This window comes from Odocoileus virginianus, chromosome 9, assembly GCF_023699985.2.
Source record: "Odocoileus virginianus isolate 20LAN1187 ecotype Illinois chromosome 9, Ovbor_1.2, whole genome shotgun sequence".
NCBI lineage: Eukaryota > Metazoa > Chordata > Mammalia > Artiodactyla > Cervidae > Odocoileus > Odocoileus virginianus.
The window spans coordinates 44612158-44636188 of NC_069682.1; the positions used below are offsets into that span (position 1 = coordinate 44612158).

The 24031-nt window shown below is 37.2% G+C and overlaps 1 protein-coding gene and 1 long non-coding RNA gene across 7 annotated transcripts in view; one reads left to right on the top strand and one right to left on the bottom strand.

Annotated features, from left to right (window-relative positions):
* Positions 1–1884, bottom strand: part of LOC110151231 (uncharacterized) — a 50778-nt gene extending 48894 nt beyond the window's left edge. For 2 of the 3 annotated variants that reach the window (XR_011489506.1, XR_011489507.1), the window contains exons 1-2: positions 1291–1688; positions 11–866 (exon numbers count right to left, since the gene is read on the bottom strand). This is a non-coding gene — a long non-coding RNA (uncharacterized lncRNA). Of the gene's footprint in view, positions 1–10; positions 867–1290 lie in introns of all 3 variants that reach the window. The other variant, XR_002317983.2, reaches the window with a different exon arrangement.
* On the top strand, positions 428–22917 carry CRLS1 (cardiolipin synthase 1). Of its 4 annotated transcripts, none has more exons than XM_020914508.2 (7): positions 428–747; positions 3339–3476; positions 7946–8075; positions 17222–17307; positions 18270–18338; positions 19911–20002; positions 21924–22917. In XM_020914508.2, exons 1-7 carry the CDS (start codon positions 442–444, stop codon positions 22009–22011), a joined length of 909 nt encoding a protein of 302 aa, XP_020770167.2. In that variant the 5' UTR covers positions 428–441; the 3' UTR covers positions 22012–22917. The 4 variants fall into 4 exon arrangements, with proteins under 4 accessions (XP_020770167.2, XP_020770199.2, XP_020770176.2 ...); XM_020914540.2 differs by lacking the exon at positions 428–747 and adding an exon at positions 793–883; XM_020914517.2 differs by lacking the exon at positions 428–747 and adding an exon at positions 1433–1584.
* Positions 22918–24031: the final 1114 nt, after the last annotated feature.

Consider the following 24031-nt stretch of genomic DNA (forward strand, 5'->3'; position numbering starts at 1 on the left):
CCGCGCACACCTTTGGTTTCGCGCCAGGACCGGAGACGACTTCCGCGCTACACCGGCCACAGCTGCCGCGCCGTCGTCCGGTTTGCGCGCTCCTCCCCTCGCCTTCCCACCGACCCAGAAGCCGGTGGGCGGGCAGACAGCGGCTACGCGAGAGACCTACTTTGCAGCCCGCGGGGCCTAACGGTGCGCGAGTGCCGCCGCCGCCGCCGCCGGGGGCGCTGGTAAACCCAGCGGCGACGGTGTCGCAAAAGCGTCGCGAAGGCTTCCGTCCTTGGCGATCCGAGGCCACCTGTATAAGACAGCGTGTTGGGGTTTGAGAACCAGTAATGGAGGCCGTCGAGCTTCCCCAATGTTGCGGGGAGTTGATGAGGAAGCGGTTCGCCAGTGCCCTGGATTGCTGAGCTCTCGCCGACTGCGTCTCCCTCTAGCGCCAGCAGGATCATGCTGGCTTCGCGGATGGCGCGCGCCTCTTGGGGGGCCCTGCGCGTCGCCGCGTGGGCACCGGGAGCGCGGCCGGGAAAGGGGCGCGCCCGCGGGGCTCTGCTCCCGCCCGCGCCCGGCTGCCTAGGTTTCCTGGCTGAGCGCTGGTGGCTGCGCCCGGCCGCGCTCGGCTTGCGGCTGCTTGGGGCTAGCCCGCGAGCCCACTGCTCGGGCGCGGAGAAGGCAGCCCCCGGGCCCGCGACCGGCGAGGACGCTGCTGTTGAGGCCCGACGCGGCCAGTGGAGCCCGACGAGCGCCTCCAACCTGGTACGTACCGAGGAGGCGGCGGAAGGGCGACGGCTGCGGCGGGCTCGGTCCCGGACACGAATAACGTGCCCTGGCTGGTCAGGTCCGACGCTTCCATTTCAGAGCTTTTAAACCGCTCCCTGAAGAGAAGTTACGGGTAGGTCATTCGGTCGGGACGAATGTCAGCGTTACCAGCCTGATCCTCTTTGCGTCTCGGCGGTCAAGTTAGGACCCTCTCCTCCCCCCTCTATCCTCACCTGTAGCAGGATATTGCATTGGTAAAAATAGCCTTCACTTATCTTTTTAAAAGCCCATTTTAAATTTTATGAAGCGAATCTCCAGTGTTTAGGACAAGTCTGTGAGCGTCTTCAGAAATATATACAGGCCTTTCTGTTTGCTTGTGCAGGTTTGGTTAACTACCATTTGACCTTTGGTAACTTTTTACGCATTGTATAGGATGAAGGGTAACTAATTGAGATCGTAATTAAAAGATCTTTTAACCTCTAATTATAGAAAAAGATTAAGACTTTCTGAGGTAACGGAGGAAAATGTTTGTCTGCTTACCTGTTGAAATACTGACCAAACAGAAGAAATCGGAGCATGAGTGTGGGAGAGCTTTTGATGTCATGTAGCAAGACTCATGCAATTATTACATCTTCAATTGTTATGTCTTCAGTGGGGCCCTGTGCCGCTTTCATCAGTTGTACAGCATGGGTTGGGTTGGCCACATCCTGGCAGGGGTCTCAGCTCCATTAATAGCTAAAGCATGTTGGGGTTTGAATGCTGGATGCTTTGAAGTTGCCATATCCTGGCTGAAGTCCTTCCCAGAACGGCAGTAGTTGGTCGAGTATGCCACAGGTTATCTGGTTGGGTAATCTGAGATTAGCTCTCTTAATTTTAGTTTAGAAACGTTTACAAATGTAATAATTAGAGATTAATGAGGTATTTTAACTGAAATATTTTGTGTAGAGCTCAAAAGAATCCTTTTCATTGTTCTGGGAACATTCAGTCTGGTTTATTAATTCACCAAATGAAACGATGTGGTTGTTTGCAGCTGTGTCTTTAATTTTGTCCCACGGGCATCTGTTATGAATTTTGGCCCTCTGTATTCTGACCTTTTGCTTTGCGTTTCCCTTTTCTCAATCATGAACTGTACTCTCCCCTTCCCGCCTCAGTGAGTTGCTGTTATACTGGATCAGTGTTTGATTTCTCTGTGCTGCAGTATGGTCAACAGACTTATCTTTTTTTTCTGAACTCTGAACACTTGTACCTTGAACTTGAGTTTGGAGTGTTCCAAGAATGAGTCCATTTAATTAATATTGTGGTTTACCTTCATAAAAGGTAGAGGTTTGTAGTGCTGATTGTTTCCCAGAAAATTTGAATTTTTCTGTAGCTTTAGTGACAGTATTCTGCTCCCTGACCCCCAAAACCCCATTATCCTTCCAGGCTGAGGTGAACATTTCTTGCCTGGTTCTGTTTATAAACACAAGCTTAGTATCTTAGAGAACTGCCTTTTCTTACAGAATGGTTCAAGATATTTTAAAAGAGGTCTTTCGAAATGGATGCTGTTACTTTTCTAAAAGATTAAGATTCAGACAAATTGGTTACCGATTGAGAAAGAGGTTAAATAGGGTTATCTTGTGAGGAGATAGTCCCATGAGGTAGAACTGGCAGTCTTGACTCAGTGGAGAAACTAACCTTTAGGAAATGACATTTTCTCTGTATTATTTCTGTACCCAGTTTTGTGCAATGTGTCTTAGTTCTTTAAAGTTGAAATACCCTCTCGTGAAACAGATTTTGTTTTGGCAAGGAAGGAATGTTCTTCAGAGCAGCTGCCACGGTGCCCTTTTGTTGGTGCCAACTTCAGACACCTTGCCTCCCAATGAAGTTTAAAGGAATCATAAAGTTCCCATAGGGAAGCTGTGAAAGCCTTCAGCTTCTGGTTGGGGATCTTAACATTGCTGTGGCTGTTTTGAACAGATTTCCCAAGGATTTAAATCACTATTCGTTGTTCCATTTTCTTCCAGCAGTTCTCCAGTTTAGTGATGACGTTATGGAGTTAGGTGTTTTTAATCCCTCTTCATTCGTATCTGCAAACGCTGTGTATGGCATTTAGCATTCTTTTGATGGGTATGTATAGAAGAGTGAGGAGAGGTTATTTGCAATAAATGTTTTTTAGCCAGAATGCCCATGGTTGATAGTTTGGCTTTTTTTCTGACCCTTTCTAGACTGTTTGTCTACTTGAAGTATAAGATTTTCCTGAAGTTTCACTTCTAAACATTTTTTATTTTGTATAAAGGGAAAGTAATTCTTTTAAAAAATTTTTTATTGAATATAGTTGGTTTGCAATGTTGAAGTTTCATTTTTAAAAGCAGTATGTTTTTAGTTTTGAATTCTAATTGTGAAGTCATGTATTACAGTCTTGACTTATATGGTAATACATATTTATTTCTTCTCTCTAATGAGAAAATCTATATATAGTCAGTACTTTAGTCTGTGTTTGGGTACATGACATACCTATAAGTTGATGGAGTGTGTTTTCCTGCGTATATAGTTATTTAAAGTATGAATTTATAGTATTTAATTTAAATTTTGTTGTCTTTATGTTTCAGTATGAAAACCCATGGACAATCCCAAATATGTTGTCAATGACAAGGATTGGCTTGGCCCCAGTTTTGGGCTATTTGATTATTGAAGAAGATTTTAATATTGCATTAGGAGTTTTTGCTTTAGCTGGGCTAACTGACTTGGTAAGTTGTAAAGGCACTCCACTTGTTCTGTTCCCTTTCTAAATCCCAGTCTCCACTACACTGAAATAATGCAGCTTCAGTTTGCTTTTCCTTGGAAGAAAATCGTCAAAGATGCATTTCACCTAGTACTTTTATAAAGGCTTGTCATTAGCATCTATGTGGGACTCTATTATTCTTTGTATTATCTAAGGAAGGAAGTAGAGGTTGTAGGAAGGCATTGGAGAACTTCTTCATGAAAGGAAAAAGCCTTAGATATTCTCAAAGGGCCAACTACTTGCTTTAACTTGCTTTAAGGATAGAAATAAAGGAGAGAAGCTGAGACCGTTTTTTCCTGCTTATGTAGTAGAGAGAAATATCTGATCTGCAACAACAGTTGGTTTTACTGATGGAGAAGGAAGTAGTGGGCCAGTTGTTGTGACCAGGAGCTTGTAGAGGCCAGATCTCTGCTCAGGTTTATGCTGGCAGGATGCCATAGGCACCCTACACGTTTGCTCCTTGATTCCTGCTCCATACCCCTCTGACCATCTTCCAAAAGACCTTGCCCTAGGTGGGCATTAGGCATCCTTCCTTCCACTCTCCCAGCAGATGGACAGAGGAGAAGAGAATACCTTGACACCACTATCTCAGTTTAGAGGGAGGGAAAGATTAATTCAGGTTATTTCAAATTTGAACTTGGGAAATAATTTTAATAACAGAAAGCTGCACTATGTGTTTTATAGGCTTTTGTGAACTGGCCAGTCATTGGCATGTATGACGTTATTTGTATCTGTCACCCACCTTGTTGCATAAAGAATTGAAATAGCTTATAAAACTATATGTCCTTTAAAAACAAAATTGAAGGAAATGGGGAAATGGTAGAGGAAAAATTTTAAATCAGGACAAAAGCATGTAGAAACAGATATTGTGTATATGTATTATGTATTCTTGTACAAGGCTGGTCTGAGATCCAAGTAAGCACCCAGACAAACAATAGTAATTTGGTGCCTCTTTAAACTGATGTATGTTTGAAAAGTTATGCTCAGTATTTAGCAAGAATAAAGAGAAATTTATTTTCTATTAATGCAGTTTATATAACATCTTCCTTTGTAACATCAGCTATTCCCTTTGAGATTCATAGAAACAAAATTGCACCTGCCCAGCACCACTGTTGAGCAGTGTAGAATTAGCTGAAGGTTTTGCAGGGTAAACAAAGGAGGGTGTTTGCATTGTTATATGACGTTTCCAAATGTGCATCAAATACGGTCTCTCAAAGTGGCTACTTTTTCCAGAATTTAGCTCCTATTTGTCACAATTTCTCCCCATTCACACAACCCCTTCGTTTGTCCCTACTTTTATCTCTGAAGTGTGAAGGCCTCTACTTATGAAAATGGTCTGCAGGTCTGTCAAAGACCATTATACTGATAATGGAATTTTTTTTTTTTTGGTAATAGACAAGATCTTTTTCGGTTACCATATTTGCAATTTTTTTTAGTTTGTAGGTTTTCTTTAGTTGCCACATGAGATTGAGATGTTCATTAAGTGGAAGAGGCCTCATTTACACTTTTCTAAATATAGAAGACAATGTGTGTGGAAATCTAAGTTAACTGGCATGGTTTTACACTTATACTCCATGGAGGTTTTGATGCCTCTAGAATGGCCACTGAGCAGATGGCTAGACTCATGGAGGGTTTAAGCAGGGTAATGACAAAGCCTGATTTCTGTTGTGTATGGGAAGGGAATTACAGGAATGCAAGAGTAGAAACAGAGGCTGGTTAGAGGGCATATAATAATCTAGGGTAGTGGGTTGAGAGTATGTTTTGAAAATAGAATTAATAGATTAATGGATTGGATATGTGGGATGAAAGAAAGGAATTAAATATGAGTGCTAGGCAGTTTCTTTTTTCTTTTCAACAAGCAGATGCATGGAGGTTTACATTTTCTATGATGGTTAACACTCAGAGTAGGACAGGGTTTGTGGGAAGAGCTGTTATGCCTGTTCAGATGGAGGTAACAGTTGGGTATTTGAATACAATAGTTTGAAGTTGGAGGAAGTCATGGTTAGAGACAGATTTAAGAGTTATTATGTAGATGGTCAAGTCTGGATGAAATCATCTAAGCTGTGGTAAAAGAAGAGAATGGGTCAGAGAAAAGAGCAGTAAGTGGAGCAGTGGAGAAGGAGCTGGTAAAGGACACTGAAAAGGAAAAACTGGTTAGAAAGGAAGAAAATTGAGCAGTAAGTTGTCTCGGATCTTAAGAAGGTGGTTCAGTTGTGTTGAGGATAGGTTGGTGACCTTTATGAGTACAATCTCTAGAGGATGGGGCAGGCAGAGTGAGTTGGTGAGCATATGTGAGATAGTGATGGCAATAGATGTCACTTTGAGGAAGTTTTGCTTCACAGGGGAATAAAGTTAAGGAAGGGTAGTTTATAAAGAAATATGTACTGGGGAAATTTTTGTTGTTAGTTAACTAATTAATTAAATGACTGAGTAGGAAGAGAGAGATTGATGATGCTTGGGAGGTGGGGGAAACTCACAGAAGGTAAGAGGACCTGGGGTCAGGGATCAGGATAATAGAGATAAATGTGCCTGGATACTGGTGGGTGGTGGAATTCAGAGGTGAGAATATGAGGGAGTGCTGACAACTTGCTTTTACCATTCAAGGAAATATAGACATGGTCATGAGCTAGAGAGAGGCTTTGAGAGGGATGGAGTCAGTCTGTGGCAAAAGCAGGCTGAAAAGAGAAGGTAAACATAGTAAGCAGGTGTAGGTTTACCAGGCAGTATTGAGTGCCCACAGGAGATTTGTGGTCATGTAAAAGTGAGACTGATCAGCTCATTTAGGTGTTTTCCAGTGTTCAGCTGTTTGGGTGTCGGCTTAGAGTACATGACAGATGTATTTAAGTAGTATTGAGAGAGAGTGGAATAGGGAGTTACAGAGATTTACAAAGGAAAAGTGGTCTTGATGACCTTGGAATCCAGTGTGGGTAGAGGAGCAATGAGGGTGAGAAGATGATGGTGAAAAAATGGGAGGTTGAGATCAGAAACTGAACTGACACCTGAATCTTCCGAGGCCCTAACTCCCAGTTCTAGGCACTTTCTGTTAGTGTTACCTCTAGTATACTTAAGAAAATAGATTTTTTTTCAGTTGAGGTAGTAATAGTTGATAACTGATGTTTTTGAGGATTTACTGAGTGCTAAATAGATTTTAATCATATTGTGTACTGAGACAACCTACCCTTTGAGGTAGTAGCATTATCTCTATTTTACAGGAAGGAAGGAAAGGAAAGGCCTAAGCCTCAGTTTCGGCTTAGGCCAAATGTTGTGCCCAGAGTTACACAGTTAAGTGAGTAGGAGAGCAAGTGCTTGAACCACCACTTACATTCTGCTGTGAAGACTTAAGTTCTTAACCATTATCCTGTATGACAACTGTCTCTAAGTTATTGGAATATTTGAGATATGGAGGACTTACTTATCCTTTAAAATGTACCATGTTAAATTGTGTCTAAAGTAATTTGATCTTTTTCCTTGGAAATAGAACTAGAAAATTCAAACATTTGTTGAAACTTGAAGTTAAATAAAATGAATAAAAGCCAGGTAGGGACTTGGAAAATCAGAAAATATCTACATTGTTTAATGAAAATAGGCAGTACTTGGTTTCAGTCAATTTTCTTCCCGTTCCTCGAGTGAGCTTCGAGATGTGGATTTTTTGAGGTAAGACTTTGAATATTTAAATATTGGCAACTAATTTATATTGTAAAAACCTCTGGGCAGTTCAAACAAAACCAGCCTGTAGGCCCCTTGGCTCCCAGGAAACCAAGTATGACCTCTGCTTTAAAATATAATTTATTTCCAAGAATAGTAAAAATCAAATTTTAAGTAGGCCAAATACAAAGGATTGAATATTTTATTCAGGTACAAGTCATGCAAATGTAGTCAGCCATGGAATTAACAGTGGCACTAGACAAAAAATATTGATGATAACAGTTAAAAATGGTAACAGCTAAAGCTTAGAGAATTGGATACTGTTATAGAAAAGTAGGTAGGAATGTGAGTTAGGAAATCTTGCAGTTAAAGAGTAGCCCTTGCAAGTAAAAGCAGCTATTTTGGATGTAGTGAAATAGCCCAGGATTTGAGAGTGGGTGGTGCCTGATCTATGCTCTGGCAGTCATGCTTCCTTTGAGTTTTATTTGGGTTCTTTACATCTCTAAATTTGTGTCTGGGTTCATCCCTCAAAGGGGCATTGTGGAAACATTGAGAAATAGCTGAAGGCCTTGAAAAAGAAAAGTACTGTAGGAAAGTGAAATTATTTTCTGACCAATTGGTAATTTAAAAGTTAAATGTATACCAGTAAAACAGGAGGTTTGGGAGTAAGAAACAGAAGAGGTTTTATCTACATTTTATGAAAGTATAGTTATTCTGGTACCTTTTAATCTTCAGGATATCTACTCTCTACCCATTGTGACATTTATTAAAAAAAACTTCTATTTTCAGTTGGATGGATTTATTGCTCGAAACTGGGCCAGTCAGAAATCAGCTTTGGGAAGTGCTCTTGATCCACTTGCTGATAAAATACTTATCAGTATCTTATATATTAGCTTGACCTATGCAGATCTTATTCCAGGTAAGAGTGCCATCATGTGTGCTTTTAAATAGTACAGGGAAGAGTGACATTAGTTAGCTTAGGATTTCTCTTGATTGAGAGACAAATAATTTTTGTTCCACAAATATGCTTTTCAACTTTAAAGTGTTTCCCTAATTTTTTTTTTTTGTTTCCCTAATTTTAAACTATTGAACTGTTTTGCTTGCTAAGCTGTTTGTTTTACTTTCAAATTTATGACTTTGTATATACTAATAGAATCTGTTTTCTTAGTAAAATTGTTTAAAATTGAGCACATATTTCACAGTGCTAACTTAGATTATCCTAGAATCTTTTGAAACTATTTTATTTTCTTAGTGCGTAGCTTTTTAAAAGCAATTTAAAGTTTCCTGAGTCGTCTTATTTACTAAGTACAATTTAATAAATGAGAGCTCTGAAGACCTAGAGATGTCTATAAAATTTCACTTTGTTATTATTACTTAGACACTATTATGCAATTTTGATTATCATGTAGTTTGTACATTGTCTGAATACTCTTTGTAACAATATTTTATGATCTTTTGTATTTTGTACTGCTTTTTGAGTTGTTCATTTTCTACTTTAGCTGTGTTTCTCAGTTTTTATCCTTTGTTGCAGATTCTTTCTGAGTTAGAAATAGAATTGAAAACAAAGAAACTGCCACTTGCTCCTTCAGTACCATGCTGTTACTGATATTTGATAGGAAGAAGTGTAGTGGTGTTTCAGTCTAGTACATTCTTCTCAATCTAGAGATTCTTTTTCTCCTCTATCTTTAGGCTTTTAAATCTGCATGGTCAAATTTAAAAATGAATTAAACTACTGTTTGTGTGCTTCTTTGAAAGTCATGATTATGGTGTGTATATGATTGGGGGTATTGAATGGGCAGAAGTATGCTATATGTAATATAGATAATTTATAGGAAAAAAGATCCTAAGGAGCATTCTGTTAACATTCACAATTAAGATTATTGTGTGGTGTGTGCATTTTCATGCTTCCCTTGAAGCTTTTTCAGAGTTACTTTGTATTTTGTTGTATTGTTTTACACAAAGGTTAGCCAGGTATTTTCCTGTTGAACATAGAAATTGTTTCTAGGTTTTGGCATTATGGATAATGTTGATATAATTGGTGTAGGTTGCTTTTTAAGCTTTCATTATCACTCACTATCATTCTGGGCACTTCCGTTTTCTGTCTTGGGTCTGTTTTTCCCATGCCTTCCATGTGGGGTGCAATCTCCAGTTGTTTCCTGTGCTTGGATGCAGCATGGCAGCAAGTTTTTAGAGGTATACAGTGTCTATTCTACAGATGTCTACAATGTCTTTATTCTACCCTCCATACTTGATTGAGATTCAAAAGGGGCTTACTTTTCAGTTGCAGATTGTTTCCACTCAGAATTTTGAAGACTTTGTTCTATAGGTTTCCAGATTCCATCTTGCTGTTGAGAAGTCTCATGCCATTCTGATACCTTTTCCTTTATATGTGATTATGTTTTGTATTAGAAAGCTTTTAAGATTTTTTTTTTTTACAGTAGTCTAGTTGGTTTAAAAAAATTCTCTCTTAGAGATTAATTTTCTAACTGCTTCTTTGGACACTCAATTATCCATCCCAGCACTTTTTATTAAAAAACCATGTGCATATATACATGAGTCCTTTTCTGGGTTGTCTAGTTTATTCCCCATTGATTTATCTGTCTATGTATCAGGACTGTCACTAATTACTACTACTTTGCTAAAAGTCTTGATATATGATAGAACAAGTTCTTCTGTCTTGATATTCTTACCTCTTGGCATTTGTAGGTAGATTTAGAATCAACTTTCAAGTTTCCCAGAAAAAACTTGTTGGGATTTTATTGGGATACATTGAATTTACAGATTTATTTGGAAGAATTGACATTTTTATAATATTGTCTTCCAGTCCACAAACCTGTTGTATATACTCTATTTAGGTTTGTTAAAATGTCAAAATGTTAGTTATTTCTAGAAAGGTAATAAAATTATTAGATTTATTCCTAGGTAACTGATACTTCTTGATTCTTTTATAAATGAGACTCTGTTAATATTTCATTTTGTCATAGCTGCTTATTGTTTATGAGATCCATTTCTAATGTTAATTTTTATGTCTTGCAAAACTTACTGAACTCTTATTCTGATAATATAAATGTATATTCTCTTGGAGTTTCTGCATCCTCAATTATGTATTGTCTATAATTCATGACAGTGTGTTTCTTCATCAATACTTTTACCTTTTTATAATTTTGCCTCACTATAGTACACAGTGCAGTGTTGACTAAGAGTAGTGTTTGTGTCTTATTTTCAGTCTCAGAAGGAAAGATTTCAATATTTCAGTACTAAATATGACATTTCCTATAGAGTTTCGTTGCACCCCTTTGTAAGGGTAAAGTTCACTTCTACAGGGAGTTTGCTCAGAAGTTTTTTTACATTGGATATTGAATTTTATGAAATTTCTTTTTATTCATGTATTATGGTAGTTATATTTTTTCCCTTTAAGCTTAATGTATGGTAAATTACATTATTGATTTTCTAAATTAAATTAACCTGATGACATTCCTGTTATAAATCCAACTTGATCATGATATATTTTGAAGATATTGCTGTATGTGGTTTACTACTAATATTTTGTCAGTTCACATCTAGATTCACAAAATTGGCTTAAATTTCTTTTCTAAAAATGCCCTTGTTAGGTTTTAATATCAAGTTTTGTACTAATATCATAAAATGAATTTTAGGGAGTGTACTTCCTCCCTGACCCCCCATTCTTGCGAGATGTTTGTGTGAGATTTCAGTTATTTCTTTGAATGTTGGTAGAACTTGTTGAAGCCATTGATTCCTGGAGTTTTCTTTGGGAAAACATTTTAAAATAATTGATTCACTTTTAAATATATATATATATATATTTAAATATATATATGTTCACTTTTTTCTGGTTCATCTTTTGTCTGTTTTGTGAGTTACGATGTTTTTTCTAGGAACTTGATTCATTTCAGCTACATTAAAAAAAATTACCGTAAGCTATTTATAAGCTAAAGTTATCCACGTTTACTTTTTGATGTCTGTAGGGTATGTAGTGTCCCCCCTTTCATCCTAATTATTAGTTATTTGTCCTTTTTTTCTTTGACTTGTCTTGCCAGAGGTTTGTGAATCTTTACAAAGAACCAACTTTGAGCTTTGTCAAACTTCTCTGATATGTTTACTGTTTCATTAAATCTTGCTCTTTTATTTCTGTGTCATCCTTTGGCTTTTCTCCGATGTTCTTTTCTAAATCCTTTAGATCAGTCCTGTCTCGTAGAGATATAATGGGAACCATAGATTTAATTTAAATTTTTTTAGCGGTCATATTCATAGTGAAGGGAAACAGGTGAAATATGTATGTGTGTGTGTGTGTGTGTGAGACATTGTTCTCCTGCTGCAGTGGAGACAGCATGTTCTGAGCCTGCATTGCTGCCTGTGCTACCCCCTCCCCTTAATAACATTTTATTCAGTCCACTAGATCAAAAATAGCCACTTCTTTGTATAATCAATAACAATCATTAATGAGATTTTTTTTCGATGCTCTGTCTTCAAAAGCCAGCATGCAGTTTGCATTTACAACATCTCAGTTCAGACTAGCCACATTTCAAGTGCTTTATCTTTACATGTAGCTGGTGGCTATTCTGTTGAATAGTGCAGCTGTAGATGAATGTTTAACTCATTTCTTTTTTTGACCATGCTGTGTGGCTGGTGGGATCTTTGTTCCCTAATTAGGGATCGAACTTGTCCCCCCTAAGTGGAAGCGTGGAGTGCTAACCACTGGACTACCAGGGAATTCTCTCAGCTTTACTTTTTTAATGTTTGCATTTAAGGCATTTTGCATTTTCCTTTTCACTGTTTCTCATATGTTGGTATTTGTGTTCTTATCATTATCTGAATTCAGAGTAATCTATTTCTATTATTATTTTTCTTTGGCTTATAGAGTTAATAAGAATTTATTTCTCAATTTGTGGGATTTTCTAACAATTTTTTTTGTTACTGATTTTGGGCATAATTACCTATATTCAAAGAACATGCTCTGTGATTTTCAGCCCTTCAGTCCAGAATACAGTCAAATTTTATGAACAAAATTTTTAGGCATTTTTCAAGTGAATTCGTATTCTGTGATCATTGGGTGTGATGGTCTATGTGTGTCCATTTTATCAAATTTTTAGTCCTAATAAATTACTTTTATGTACTTTTATTTCTTTTTTTTTTTTTACTTTTGTTTCTTTACTGACTTATTTTTTACATTTAGTCTGCTTTTCTGTCAGTTACTGAGAGAGTGAAGTTTCCTGCTGTGTCCAGTTTTCCATTACTTTTTCTTTTTCGCTCTGATTTTTGCTTTGTGTCTCTTGAAGTTATGCTGTTAAGTACATATAAAGTAAAATTGTTATGTCTTCTTGGTGAATTGAATATTTTATTTTGAAGTGACCTCTGTATCTTTAGAAATGATTTTTGCTTTTGTCTGTTTTTTTTTAATATTACTTTATCTACACTAGCTTATCTCTGGCCAGTGTTTGCATGATAAATAAATCTTTGACTTTCAACTTGTCTACATCTATTTTAGGTATTGCTTGTAAATAACATATAATAGGTTTTTAATGTAGCCAGTCTAAAAATATTTTCTCTCTCAACTGAAACATTTAATCCATTTACTATGATTACTGATATTTGTGTAGCAGTCTTCCATTTTACTTTGTGTTTTATTTGACCTGTATGTTCTATTCTACTTTTGCCTTTATAAAGTCTGAATGTTTATTTATTTGGTTGTGTCACGTTAGTTGCGTCATGCGGGATCTTATGTTGCAGCACATGGACTCTGGTTCTGGCGTATGGGCTCAGTAGTGGCATCTGGGCTTAGTTGCTCCATGGCATGTAGGATCTTACTTTCCCCACAAGAATACCATGCAATTGTCTACTCATTTCTGTTGTTGGCAATAAGAAATCAACTGTTAACTCATTTCATTTTCTAAGGTATTCTTTTACTCTGGCTGCTTTAAAGATTTCTTCTTTCTCTTTGGTTTTCCATAGTTTCATAGTATTTGGTGTGATTTTTCTCTTTTATTTATCCTGCTTGTGATTTGTTGGGCTTTTTAATATATAGATTGATATCTTTAATCAGTTATAAAAAATTCTAAGCCGCAATCTTCAGGTATTGTTGCCTGTTTTTCTCCTTTTGGGACTACAATTTATCTGTGTTAAATCTCACTGTATCCTTTAAGTGTCTTAGCCTCTTTTCTGCATGTTACTTACTAATTTTATCTTTCTGGACTCCCTTCTAGGTGATGACTAATGAAGCTGAAGCACACTCTTTCATTTCACTGCTTCTCTCTTCAGCTGAGCCAAATTCATTTAAATCTTCTATTGTATTTTTTGTTATAGAATTTCTATTTTATTTTTCAAACTTAGCAAATCATCTTTATAGTTTTCAGTTTCCTGCTGAAATTTTCATGTATATCCCTTTAATTGTTATATATATATAGTCCTCTGAACATAGTAAGCTTTAGTTTTATAAGCACTGATATTTCTGAAATATCTTTTGAGGGTCTCTTTCATGTGTCTGTTTCTATTGATTTTTACTCATGGTATCTTATGTCTTTGGTGTGTTTTAACTGTTTAGACACTATTAATATTTTAAAATAATTTGGAGAAATATTTTGATGTATAGGATGATGGCATCATTCTCTGGAAGAGATTTTTTGTTCAGTTCTGCCAGGTATCTAGGAATGCTAATAGTCTGAGACTACCTAGATGGCCAGATATAACATTCTTCTAAGGTTTAGTTTACTTAGGGCCAACTCCTCTCTCAACCCTGTGGAAATATTTGTTCAGATCCTAGCTTAAAGCTAGGAAGTGGTTTGTCACTGCCGAACCTGAGGACTCTGGGCTTTGACTATGGTTCTGCTGTCCCATAAGGCTGCCAAAACCCCTTTGTTTTATTCAGCTTTGTTGCTTATTTCTCTAGGGTCACGGACAGTGGCTCTGAGTGCCTAGGCTTATTTTCCCAAGTTCTCATTCTGATACCTTCTTAGCATCTTATAAGCTTTTCACTTTCAAGTTTTGTTTTTTTTTAATGGTCTTTAATTGTGTTAGCAGGAGAATTATTACCTACTCAGCTATTAACGGAAGCTGAACCTGAGGATCTTTTTTTTAACCTTGTTGGCCTGAGAGTTTACAATAGTTTATGTTCTAGAGTCTGTTTCCATTGTGCTGGGTAATGAGAAGGCCCCTTCAGTCTGAAAACTAGTTCTAAACATTTCTTTCTAGATTCTCTTCTTATTGGAAACTCTCTTTTGTTCTCTTTCTGAGAGATTTCCTCAACTTTGTCATTTATCCCTTTATTGACATTTTTATTGCTGTCATTTTTAATTTCCAAATGCTCTTGTTCTATGTGTTCTTTTTTTTTTTTAAGTCTTTTACTTACATCATAGGTGAATATCATCATTTCAGGATATCTTCTGTTTGTGTGTGTGTGTGTGTGTGTGTGTACTTTTTTCCTGTTTGTTTTGGTCTTTCATGATGGAGACTTTGTTAAAATGCCTAGTGATCCTTGGCTACTCACTTTGTAAAATGTTCTGGGTGCTCTGAGCATTGGTGGAATTCACGGAGTGGTATCATTCCCTCTAGGGTGAACAGACAGGGAAGGAACAGACATGGCCCTGAATTTGCAGTACTTGTAAGTCTGTTCTGTAGATAGGAGCTCTCTATCTGCTCCTTAGAGGTTGTGGAGGTCCTGATTTAGAGGTTGGGATATAGAACAAATGTTGGCAGACTATTTCAGTCAAGGCCAGATAGTAAATAAATATTTCCAGTTTTGTGGGTCATGTGGTCTTTGTTGCAGCTGCTCAAGCCTGTTATTGTAGTGTGAAAATAGCCATAGAAAATGCATAAACAAATGAGTGTGGCTGTGTGTTAAATTTTCAATGCAACAGTGTATGCTATTGATAGTGATCACTTTGTGTGTAAAAGTGACTTATTTTATTACTTCCCCTTTAACACTAATAAAATTTGCCCATGATATACTTCCTTGTTGCAGAAACTATATTTCAGACAGAATTAGCAATTATAGAAGAAAACCTTGGAGCATTCCCTGACACATTTTACACTTCCACTAACACGCTGTTGTACTCTAATAGACAGAAAGAAAGCTGCTTTAGCCCTGGAAGAAAAGGCAAGGGAAGACAGAGAGAAGGCAGGAACAGTTAGAAGATTCAAAATCCAGGGAACTGGACAAAGTTGCCCCTCAAATGAAAGTTAAGAGCCTGTATGTACTGTATACAGGCTGTCAGTTGGCAGAGGCCTTGCAGCCCTGGTCCCAGTCTGGCTGTATTGTGAACCACCAGGGAGCTTTCATCTGTGCTTTTACAAAACTTTTATGAGGTGATTCTGTGATGAGTAGTTAGTTTGGGGAACACCTGATTTTTTAAACAGTCTTTTCCTCTATCAAACAGATTGACAGTTGGTGAACTGAGTCCAGAGATGCATTTTGCAGTACCACTGACTAACTGGTGACCTTGGCCAGGATATATAATCTGCCTGAGGCTTGTTTTCCTATTGGTAAAATGGAGATAATGATGGTTCACATTTCATGGTGATAATACATAGATTAAATGACATTATATGTATATAATGCTTAAATTGTGCCAGATGCTCAATAAGTGGTAATTTTGGTAGTTAAGAGAACTAGAACCCACTGCTTTGCAGTATATTGAATCACCTCATCTGTTCTTCTGTAGAAACCTCTTATTTATATTCTTTTCCACCTGTGGTGATGAACTGCAATAGCAGATGTTTATTTTCCTGTAATGTTGTATTTACTATATATAATTTGCATGAGTTGCTCCATTTTAAACTCTGATTGTTATTTGATTTTGCAGCTGATTATTGCTGTATAGAAAAGTTGGGTTTACAGGCACAAAAATCCTGCTAAAAATCATTACTGGATTGTTTTGTTATTTGGCTCATACAGTGGAGTCTTTTTTATGCTCCAAATGCCGTGATTTGAGTGGATAAGCATTTTCTCTTTGGAATCATCTTGTCATGAAGTACTACGCCATAGATCAACACTTATATATATATAACAGCCACAACCAGCAGAGATTTAAGTTTTAAGTCTGTAATTAATTAGTGAGATTGTTCTTAAGTTGCTGAACCAATAGAATGTCGAAATTGGAGCAGATCATAAGGATAGCCTTAAAAGTAATTCAGGAAGAGCTGTTTGAAGGTGTTATGGAAGAGCTATGCATGATCCTTTTAGTAACTGAAACAATTTGAATTGAGTGTTAACCTTAAGATTTTTTCCTTTAAAGAATATTTCTTTCTAATAAAATGTGATTTATAGTCGTGGTTAAAACTTCCTTAGATATGGAAGGATGTTAAGTGAAACAAGACCTCTGCCCTCCCATTCTCACTGAACAAGGGAGCAGGAGTTCCTTGGGTGTCCATTTAAAATGTCCTTCTTCTGGCTGTGGGGCCATCCTGTAGGATCTTAGGAATAATGAGAAAACTATCAACAAGTTGAGTTCATGTTTAGTTAGGATTCATTGACTGAATGAGCAGAAGGAACAATGGAAATTGCTTGGATAGGAACTGGCCAGGCAAAATTGAAGATATTGTTTCTCCACAAGTGGTACACATAGCAAAATTTGCTGTTCATAAAATAATCTAGACTACAGAAGCAAGCAGTCAATTCTTGAAAGTCAGAATGGCTTGAGTCCTGACATCTTTTCCAACATCTTTACAATCTCATTCCATGCAATTATAGCGAGGTTATCTTTTTCCCAAACTTATAAAGCTGAGAAGTAACAAGGAAATAGTGGTGGCTGAGTAGAGCTGACACTGATAACTACAACTTAAAAACATATGCAAGGAAAAAAATTAAAAGAAGTGAGGGTCAACATTCTGAAATGTGTTTTTAAAAGCCATAGTCTGTCTTTCGCCTTGTTTTGAAGGCAGGTAAAAGAAGAATATAAAAATTACTGGTTTATGGTAAGGACCCTAGACAGGCATCAATAAATATTTATTTACTTAGGTGAAACACCAATTTATGGTAAGGCTTTATGTTATGTGTAATGTCTAAATAATTTTCAAAATTCCAATCAAAATTATCTTATATTTGATTTTCAGTTCCACTTACTTATATGATAATTTCAAGAGATGTAATGTTGATTGCTGCTGTTTTTTATGTCAGATATCGAACTCTTCCAACACCGGTGAGTTTGTTTTAAAAAAAAAAAGTTTTTTAGTAGTATTTGTAACTTAAGGCAAAAGGAAAAAAACACTATTGTGTACTGATTTTCACTTTATGGGAATAATTTATGACAATCATGTATTTAATCCATTTACTCGGAATTTAAAGAAAACAGACTATCATCTTGCTTTTGAATCACCATTATAGTAGCTATTCAGTGAACATGTGAATAATTTTTTAAAAGCATGTTTTTATTTTAAGTCAAAATTGTTTTAGTTGATAGTCCATAAAACTCAGGCCAACTAGCCCTGTCCCTAGCAGCAAACTCTGTTAGGAATGTTTTTGTTTTTTAATATTTATTTGGTTGTGCTGCCTCTTAGTTGTAGTGTGCAGGATCTTCAATCTTCATTGCAGCTTGTGGGCTCAGTTGTGGCATGTGGGATCTAGTTCCCTGACCAGGGATTGAACCCCGACCCCTTGCATTGGGAGCTCAGAGTCTCAGCCACTGGACCACCAGGGAAGTCCCTTCTTAAGAGTGTTTTGTATGACTAAGCACCCTTTCCTGTGTAACTTAGCTTCTACTATGGATTCTCTAGAACTGGTTTTTAAAAATTACAGTTTTATGAGCATAGGGTAATTTATTTGCACTTTTGTTCATTGGTTCTACAAATATTTGAGCAGTTAAGCAAACTTAGCTAATAATCACTACATGAGCATAACAGCCTCATCTTTTGATTCTGAGTCCAGTGAAAATGTCAACATTTTATTCATTTTGATTTTTTAGCCTATAAAGGAAAAATAGTGATGGGGGAGATTAGTTAAAAAGATGTCGTCAGCCAGACTTTATGATAGATCTAGCATATAGCCAGGCATGTGGTATACACTCAGTAACTGTTACATATGTTAATAATAGCTAAATATTTATTTTAAACTTAATAAATTGAGTAAAGTTTATCTTTTTTTTTTTTTTTTGTCCTCTGCCAGAGAACACTTTCTAAGTATTTCAATCCTTGTTATGCCACTGCTAGGTTAAAACCAACCTTCATCAGTAAGGTAAGAGACACACAACATCCTTTTACGTTATTATTCCCTTGTGGATTATTATAATGACTATAAACCTCAGTCTGGAGCAGCTGAAAATAAGATAAATCTTAATGCATTGACCTAGTGGATAGAGTGGAGTCATCAACCCAGTTCTTTTGTCCTCCAGGCTCTCTGGAGCTCTAGTATGCATGTGTGTTTTGTGTTGGTGGTCTGGTGGTCTAAGAATTTAAGTCTCTGAATGAAGTATTAGGGCCATCACTTAGGGGAGGTGGACAAAGTAGAAGTATAATTGCATATTGATTGTGACACAGAGAGAGTATGAAGATTTCTTTCTGCTTTCACTACCCACCCCTCCCTGTAATGAAAACACCATACAATAAGGTCTCTTTCAGGTGCAGTAGCCATGCAATTACATGGAAAGGATAGGAGAAAGTTTTATTCACTAATAAACAACTCCTGCTCTTAGTTATCCATCTGTTTTCCTGAGCCCTTTTCAGGACAATACCTGCATGCTATCTTTGCGCAGAGAGGACACTGTTAATGCCTATTGAGGCACATAAATTTGCTCTATTTGCTCCATCCCTTGTGACAGAGGTTTAAAAGGTTAGGAATGCCAATCATCTTTGGGACAAAAGGATGATTACTCTTAAACCAGAGACTCCCTGGGGTTAATTTTTACCTACAAATATGGATTGGTTGGTTGGTTATTTGTTTTTTTACCTATTTATTTATTTCTGTGACTTTTATATGTATCAAGTATAGTAATTGGAGTATAGCACCATATGGAAAGTGGCTTAAAGAGGTGCTAGGAACAAATGCCTCAACTCCTTGGTCTTGCAGGAAGTTCTTCAGACAATTTTTATTACTTCTTTTTAAAAATGGAGTGGGATCCTTGTAATCTGGCTGCAGAATGGATGAGAGAACATTGGTGCTTCCTTCAACATATCACTACTTTCCCAGAATGCTTATCTAGATGAGTAGAGAAAATCTCCAGTGGTTTTGTCGTCTTCCTTTTCTCCACCATACTGTCTTTTAGGGTAGGGAAACCTACTCATTTCCTCCTGAGAGCCTTTCTCATGGAGATGAATGCATTTCAACTTTCTAACTTGCGTATCTAACCTAATGCTAGTGAAAGGAGCATTAAATGAAGTGCCAGGAAATCTGGGTTCTCAGTTTGGATCTGTAACCTGCTAGACTGTGGACAAGTCACTTAACTCATTACCTTTTCACCTGTGAAGAGTAGCCTCACTGTTTCCATATTCACAGGTCTGTTTTAATGGGTAGCTGAGAAAAAGGCAAAGAACTTTGCAATATTACTGAATTGCTGTGGAAATTCAAGATAATGGTGTTCTCTGATAGTTGTCCTTCCTCACCTTCCCTACAAGGGCAGCTGTGCAGACAGATGAGCCAGTTAGTGAAGTTCAGCCTTTTGTGTGAATGCCAGCTTTTTTAGCAGAGATGTTACAACGTCAGGCATGCTGAGAGTCTGTTGTGTTATACTGTGATGGGTTATGCCTTTCTCTCGTGAGCTTGAAACACGACTGGGTTCGCACTGTTCATTTGTGACTTCTCTTTTTAAAGGTAAACACAGCAGTTCAGTTAATCTTGGTGGCAGCTTCTTTGGCAGCTCCAGTTTTCAATTATGCTGACAGCATTTACCTTCAGATCCTGTGGTAAGTTTAACTTAGAATTACTCTGAGGACGGCAACAAAATGGCTTATTGTGACAATCCTAGAATTACATTGTCCTTAATCATGTTTATTAAACACTGGGTAAAGCTGTAGGGGCTATATTTTTTGATTGATACCATTTTTAAGAAGCTTACTATCAATTATAGGATGTAGAAGTTATAGGGGCTTTCATGCAAGTTATAGGGATGAGAGATACTGTGTTGGGGTTTTGGAGGAGAGAAAAATATTCCAAGTAGGAAGAAGAGGAAAAGCTTCAGGGAGGAGTGGCATTTGAGCCATGAAGTCTAGATGGAGAGAGACGGAGGGGAAGCCTTTCTGGTGAAGGACAGACCTTGAGCAAACTCAGATGTATAGGAGAGTGGGTAAAAGGAGGTGCACCCAGCCTAATGAAGGAGGCAAAGTGGGGAAGAAACTTGGAGAAAGGAGTTTGAATTTTATTTTGTTAAGATTATGTGTAGCCTTGAAAATGTGTCAGGTTCATACTTTGAGCCCACATACATCACACCGATACTAAAGCTCTATATTTTACTATATTTTTAACTTGATAATTAAAGCATTGCTTGATGCAGTCTGAGCCAGAAAATGGTTAACTAAAGTCAGCTAAGAATCTTTAAAAATGATACACGTGCTGAACATTTTATTTCCTAAAATATGAATTGTACACTCATTTGTCCTATATCTTCTGGTATAAGCCCAACTCATTTTCTTTGATTATAGGCTCATCAGTAGGATATTTTTTCTTTCTTGAAAAAAACTGCATCCATAATACAAACTCTGATTTTCATTCTCTTTTCTTTTAAAATGATATAAGAATGTAAGACATTTATGAAGCAGAGTATAGACACTTTGTAGATTTTTATTATTTTCTCCAGTATTTTAGCAATTATATTGTCTACTTGTTGTTTAGTCACTAAGTTGCATTGAACTCCTTTACCACCCCGTGGACTGTAGTAGTCTGCTAGGTTCCTTCTGTCCATGGGATTTCCCAGGCAAGAGTACTAGAGTGGGTTGCCATTTCCTTCGCCAGGGGATCTTCCCGACTCAGGGATCAAACCTGTGTCTCCTGCATTGGTAGGCAGATTCTTTACACTGAGCTACCAGGGAAGCCCATATTGTCTACTTACTTCAACAGTAGTGTTTAGCAGATTGTCTTGCCTTTCCAAGGTTCTAGCTTAATTCTCAGAAATAGCAATTCTTCCCACATGGATATTTCATTAAATTTATGTGTGAATTTAGGATATTAAGCTGGCATAAATAGGTTTGGGGTCAAATAAAAATGGTCTGGATGAGCCTGCACCTCACCTGACAGAAGCAGAAGCTCATGTGTGCACAAAAATGAACCTGTTAGCTGCATACAATCAGCGAGCCCTGAGCATCACACATGTCATTTCAAAGAGAATCTGATTAATTTTAAGTAAAGAAAGCTGAATTGTATTTAAAATGACTCAGATTATTAGAATTCCCCAAATCTGCAAGAAATAGCTTCTAATACTAATACTCTAAGCAGCATGGAACAGTGGGAGGAGCACAAGGGCTCTAGAGTTGGAACCAGGCCAGACTCATAGTTCTGTGGCCCTGAGCAAGCTCTCTGGGGCAGTGTTTCCTCAGTAAGGTGAGGCTGTGAAAATAAAATTACCTATCATAGAATAATGTCTGGGTAAAAATGACAATTGCTATTTTTTTCAAATTTGTTAACTAGATTAATTCTGTTTGACATTATTGATTCAAATGAAGTCTTACAGAAAAGCGATATATTTAGATTCCTGTTAAAAAAAATTACACTAACAGCCTTTTTTACTTTTAAACAACTCTTTTAAATGTATTCTTTAGTATATATTATGTGTATTCTTTATGTATATTTATAGTTACCATTTAAACTAAATTTTCTTTTCTTCCATAAAAGGTGTTTTACAGCTTTTACCACAGCTGCATCAGCTTACAGTTATTATCATTATGGCCGGAAAACTGTCCAGGTGATAAAAGGCAGATGAAAAGTCATCCATTATCATTAACAAGGAAGCGGTACATATCAACAATGGCAGGGCCAGTGGAAGTCTACAGGAGTTCCCTTATTTTGGTGTTCAGCTTGAAGGAGGACTTGTCAGAACAAACCATGTCATCAAAATTTTAAGTAATGTGCATTGACAATAAGCTTGATCATGGGCATATGCAGAATTTCCAACATATTTTTAAATACAAATAAAATTATAATTTAGGATTTTTTTATCTTAGGTTTCTTGATTAATTTGTAAGTAGCAATTATTCTAATTATTGTCAGTCTTTTTTTTTAAGCCATTTTTAAAAATACATTCAAAAAGCCAGTTGAGAGCATGGAAACTGAAGAGTTGGCACTTTAATAAATTTGGATTCCTCACAGAGCACTAGGGAGTGTCCTGGGGTTAAATATAAAATCCTGTATAACTTAGCTGCACAATTGTATGTTTGACTTTTAGATCTGTGTACATATTAACAGTACATGTGATATTTGATTATTTAGGATGACTATAAAGGTAGCTTAGTTTTGGATAAAGTAAACTTGTAAAGAGATTTAAAATGTAGTCAGTTTTGAAATCAATTAAGATCAAAATAGAAGCTATTGAAGTTCACATTCAGAAGTCTTCCAACCTCTCAGGTGCCTTGCATCAGGATAAGAAGCGATAAAGGTAGTTGGAAAATGCAAACATGTCTGTCACCCCAGCCATTCAGGAGGCAGTGAGTTAGAGCGTACCTTCCCACTACATCTAACATGTTTGTATGATACTGGGACCTGTACTTGTATGTTATGTAAATAATATGAAACTGTATATTTTTCAAAGTTTTTTTTTTTTTTTAAACTTGAGGAATGTCCTTTTGTTAAGATGTTAAAGGAATAAAAGCTGGGAAAAAATGACCTTCAACTTGGGTTGTTTGTATAGCATCCTATGGTCATCTGCTGTTGTGGAAGTTTTATGATTCATAAAGTCCATTTAGCTGTGTCACTTGCACTTACATTGTAAAAATAATTGATTTAGGATCATCTGACTTAAAAGTCCTTTTCTTACTACACTATCATGTTTAAGAGAATGGAAGGTACAAGGAGAGGAAGACATGTGGCTAGTGCTGGCTGCTTCCTCTTCAGACTGGAGGCCTGTTGTTGCTCATTCTCCCAGGTTCTAACCCAAGTGTAACATAGCCTCTTACTGTGAGGTTATCTAAATGTAGCCTGTTAAGCTGTGTTAAAAATTATAAGGAGTTATAAGCAAAATCCATGACTGTCAGTTGTGGCATGCTTGGACCAGTGTGTCCTTTGTTGCCTGCTGGCCCTGGCTTCCTTGTTCCCAAATTAGCTACTGAGTCACCCCTGGCTTGAGAAGTACTGAATCCTGCAGCCAGGGTCACTGCTGTGGACTCCGGTGGAAGTGGGTGAGAGAAGGGCTGTGTGAAGCTAGTCATTTTCCCCTTCTGGAACCTCCTTTAATGTCTCATAATGGCCTGGGTCGCAGTGAGAGGTGAAAGTCACATTGCTGGACTACCCAAGAGGCACATTGAACATGTCTCAGTACTAGCAAAGTATGAGCACATGAAAATGTTTTTAAAAGGGAGAACTTGAAATAAAGTTGGGGGAAAATTAGAATTTTCTGTTTCGTTAGGCTCACTTGTGGTCTAGCGTTATTACTATATGGAGTGACTTATAGTTGGATCCATAGTCTCTTTAGTAGTCAAGTGTTAATCTGATTCTTGTTAATAATATACTTCCCCCCTCCCCAACCTGTAGGTTTTTGCCATAAAACAAATTCTGCTGGTTTAAAAAACATTGGAATTGTATTAGGTATATTTGAGTCATGCATACAGACTCCAAGCATGACATTCATTTTGGTGCCTCTATATAACAGAGTCAATCTTGATATTAAACTTAAAAAGGCACTGGGATAATTTAATTACATGCCTGAGGGCTTTTATATTAGTCACATTTTGGGCTTTTGCCTTGCAGCTTTAAATTTGGAGCTGGTAGATCTTTTAAATCAGTCCATT

Excerpts from the sequence above, each read along its gene's own strand:
- CRLS1 (XM_020914508.2), top strand. The coding sequence starts at position 442 with ATGCTGGCTTCGCGGATGGCGCGCGCCTCTTGGGGGGCCCTGCGCGTC. Across the intron at positions 748-3,338 it reads CGACGAGCGCCTCCAACCTG|TATGAAAACCCATGGACAAT; the intron begins GTACGTACCGAG and ends TTTATGTTTCAG. Across the intron at positions 8,076-17,221 it reads CTATGCAGATCTTATTCCAG|TTCCACTTACTTATATGATA; the intron begins GTAAGAGTGCCA and ends TTTGATTTTCAG.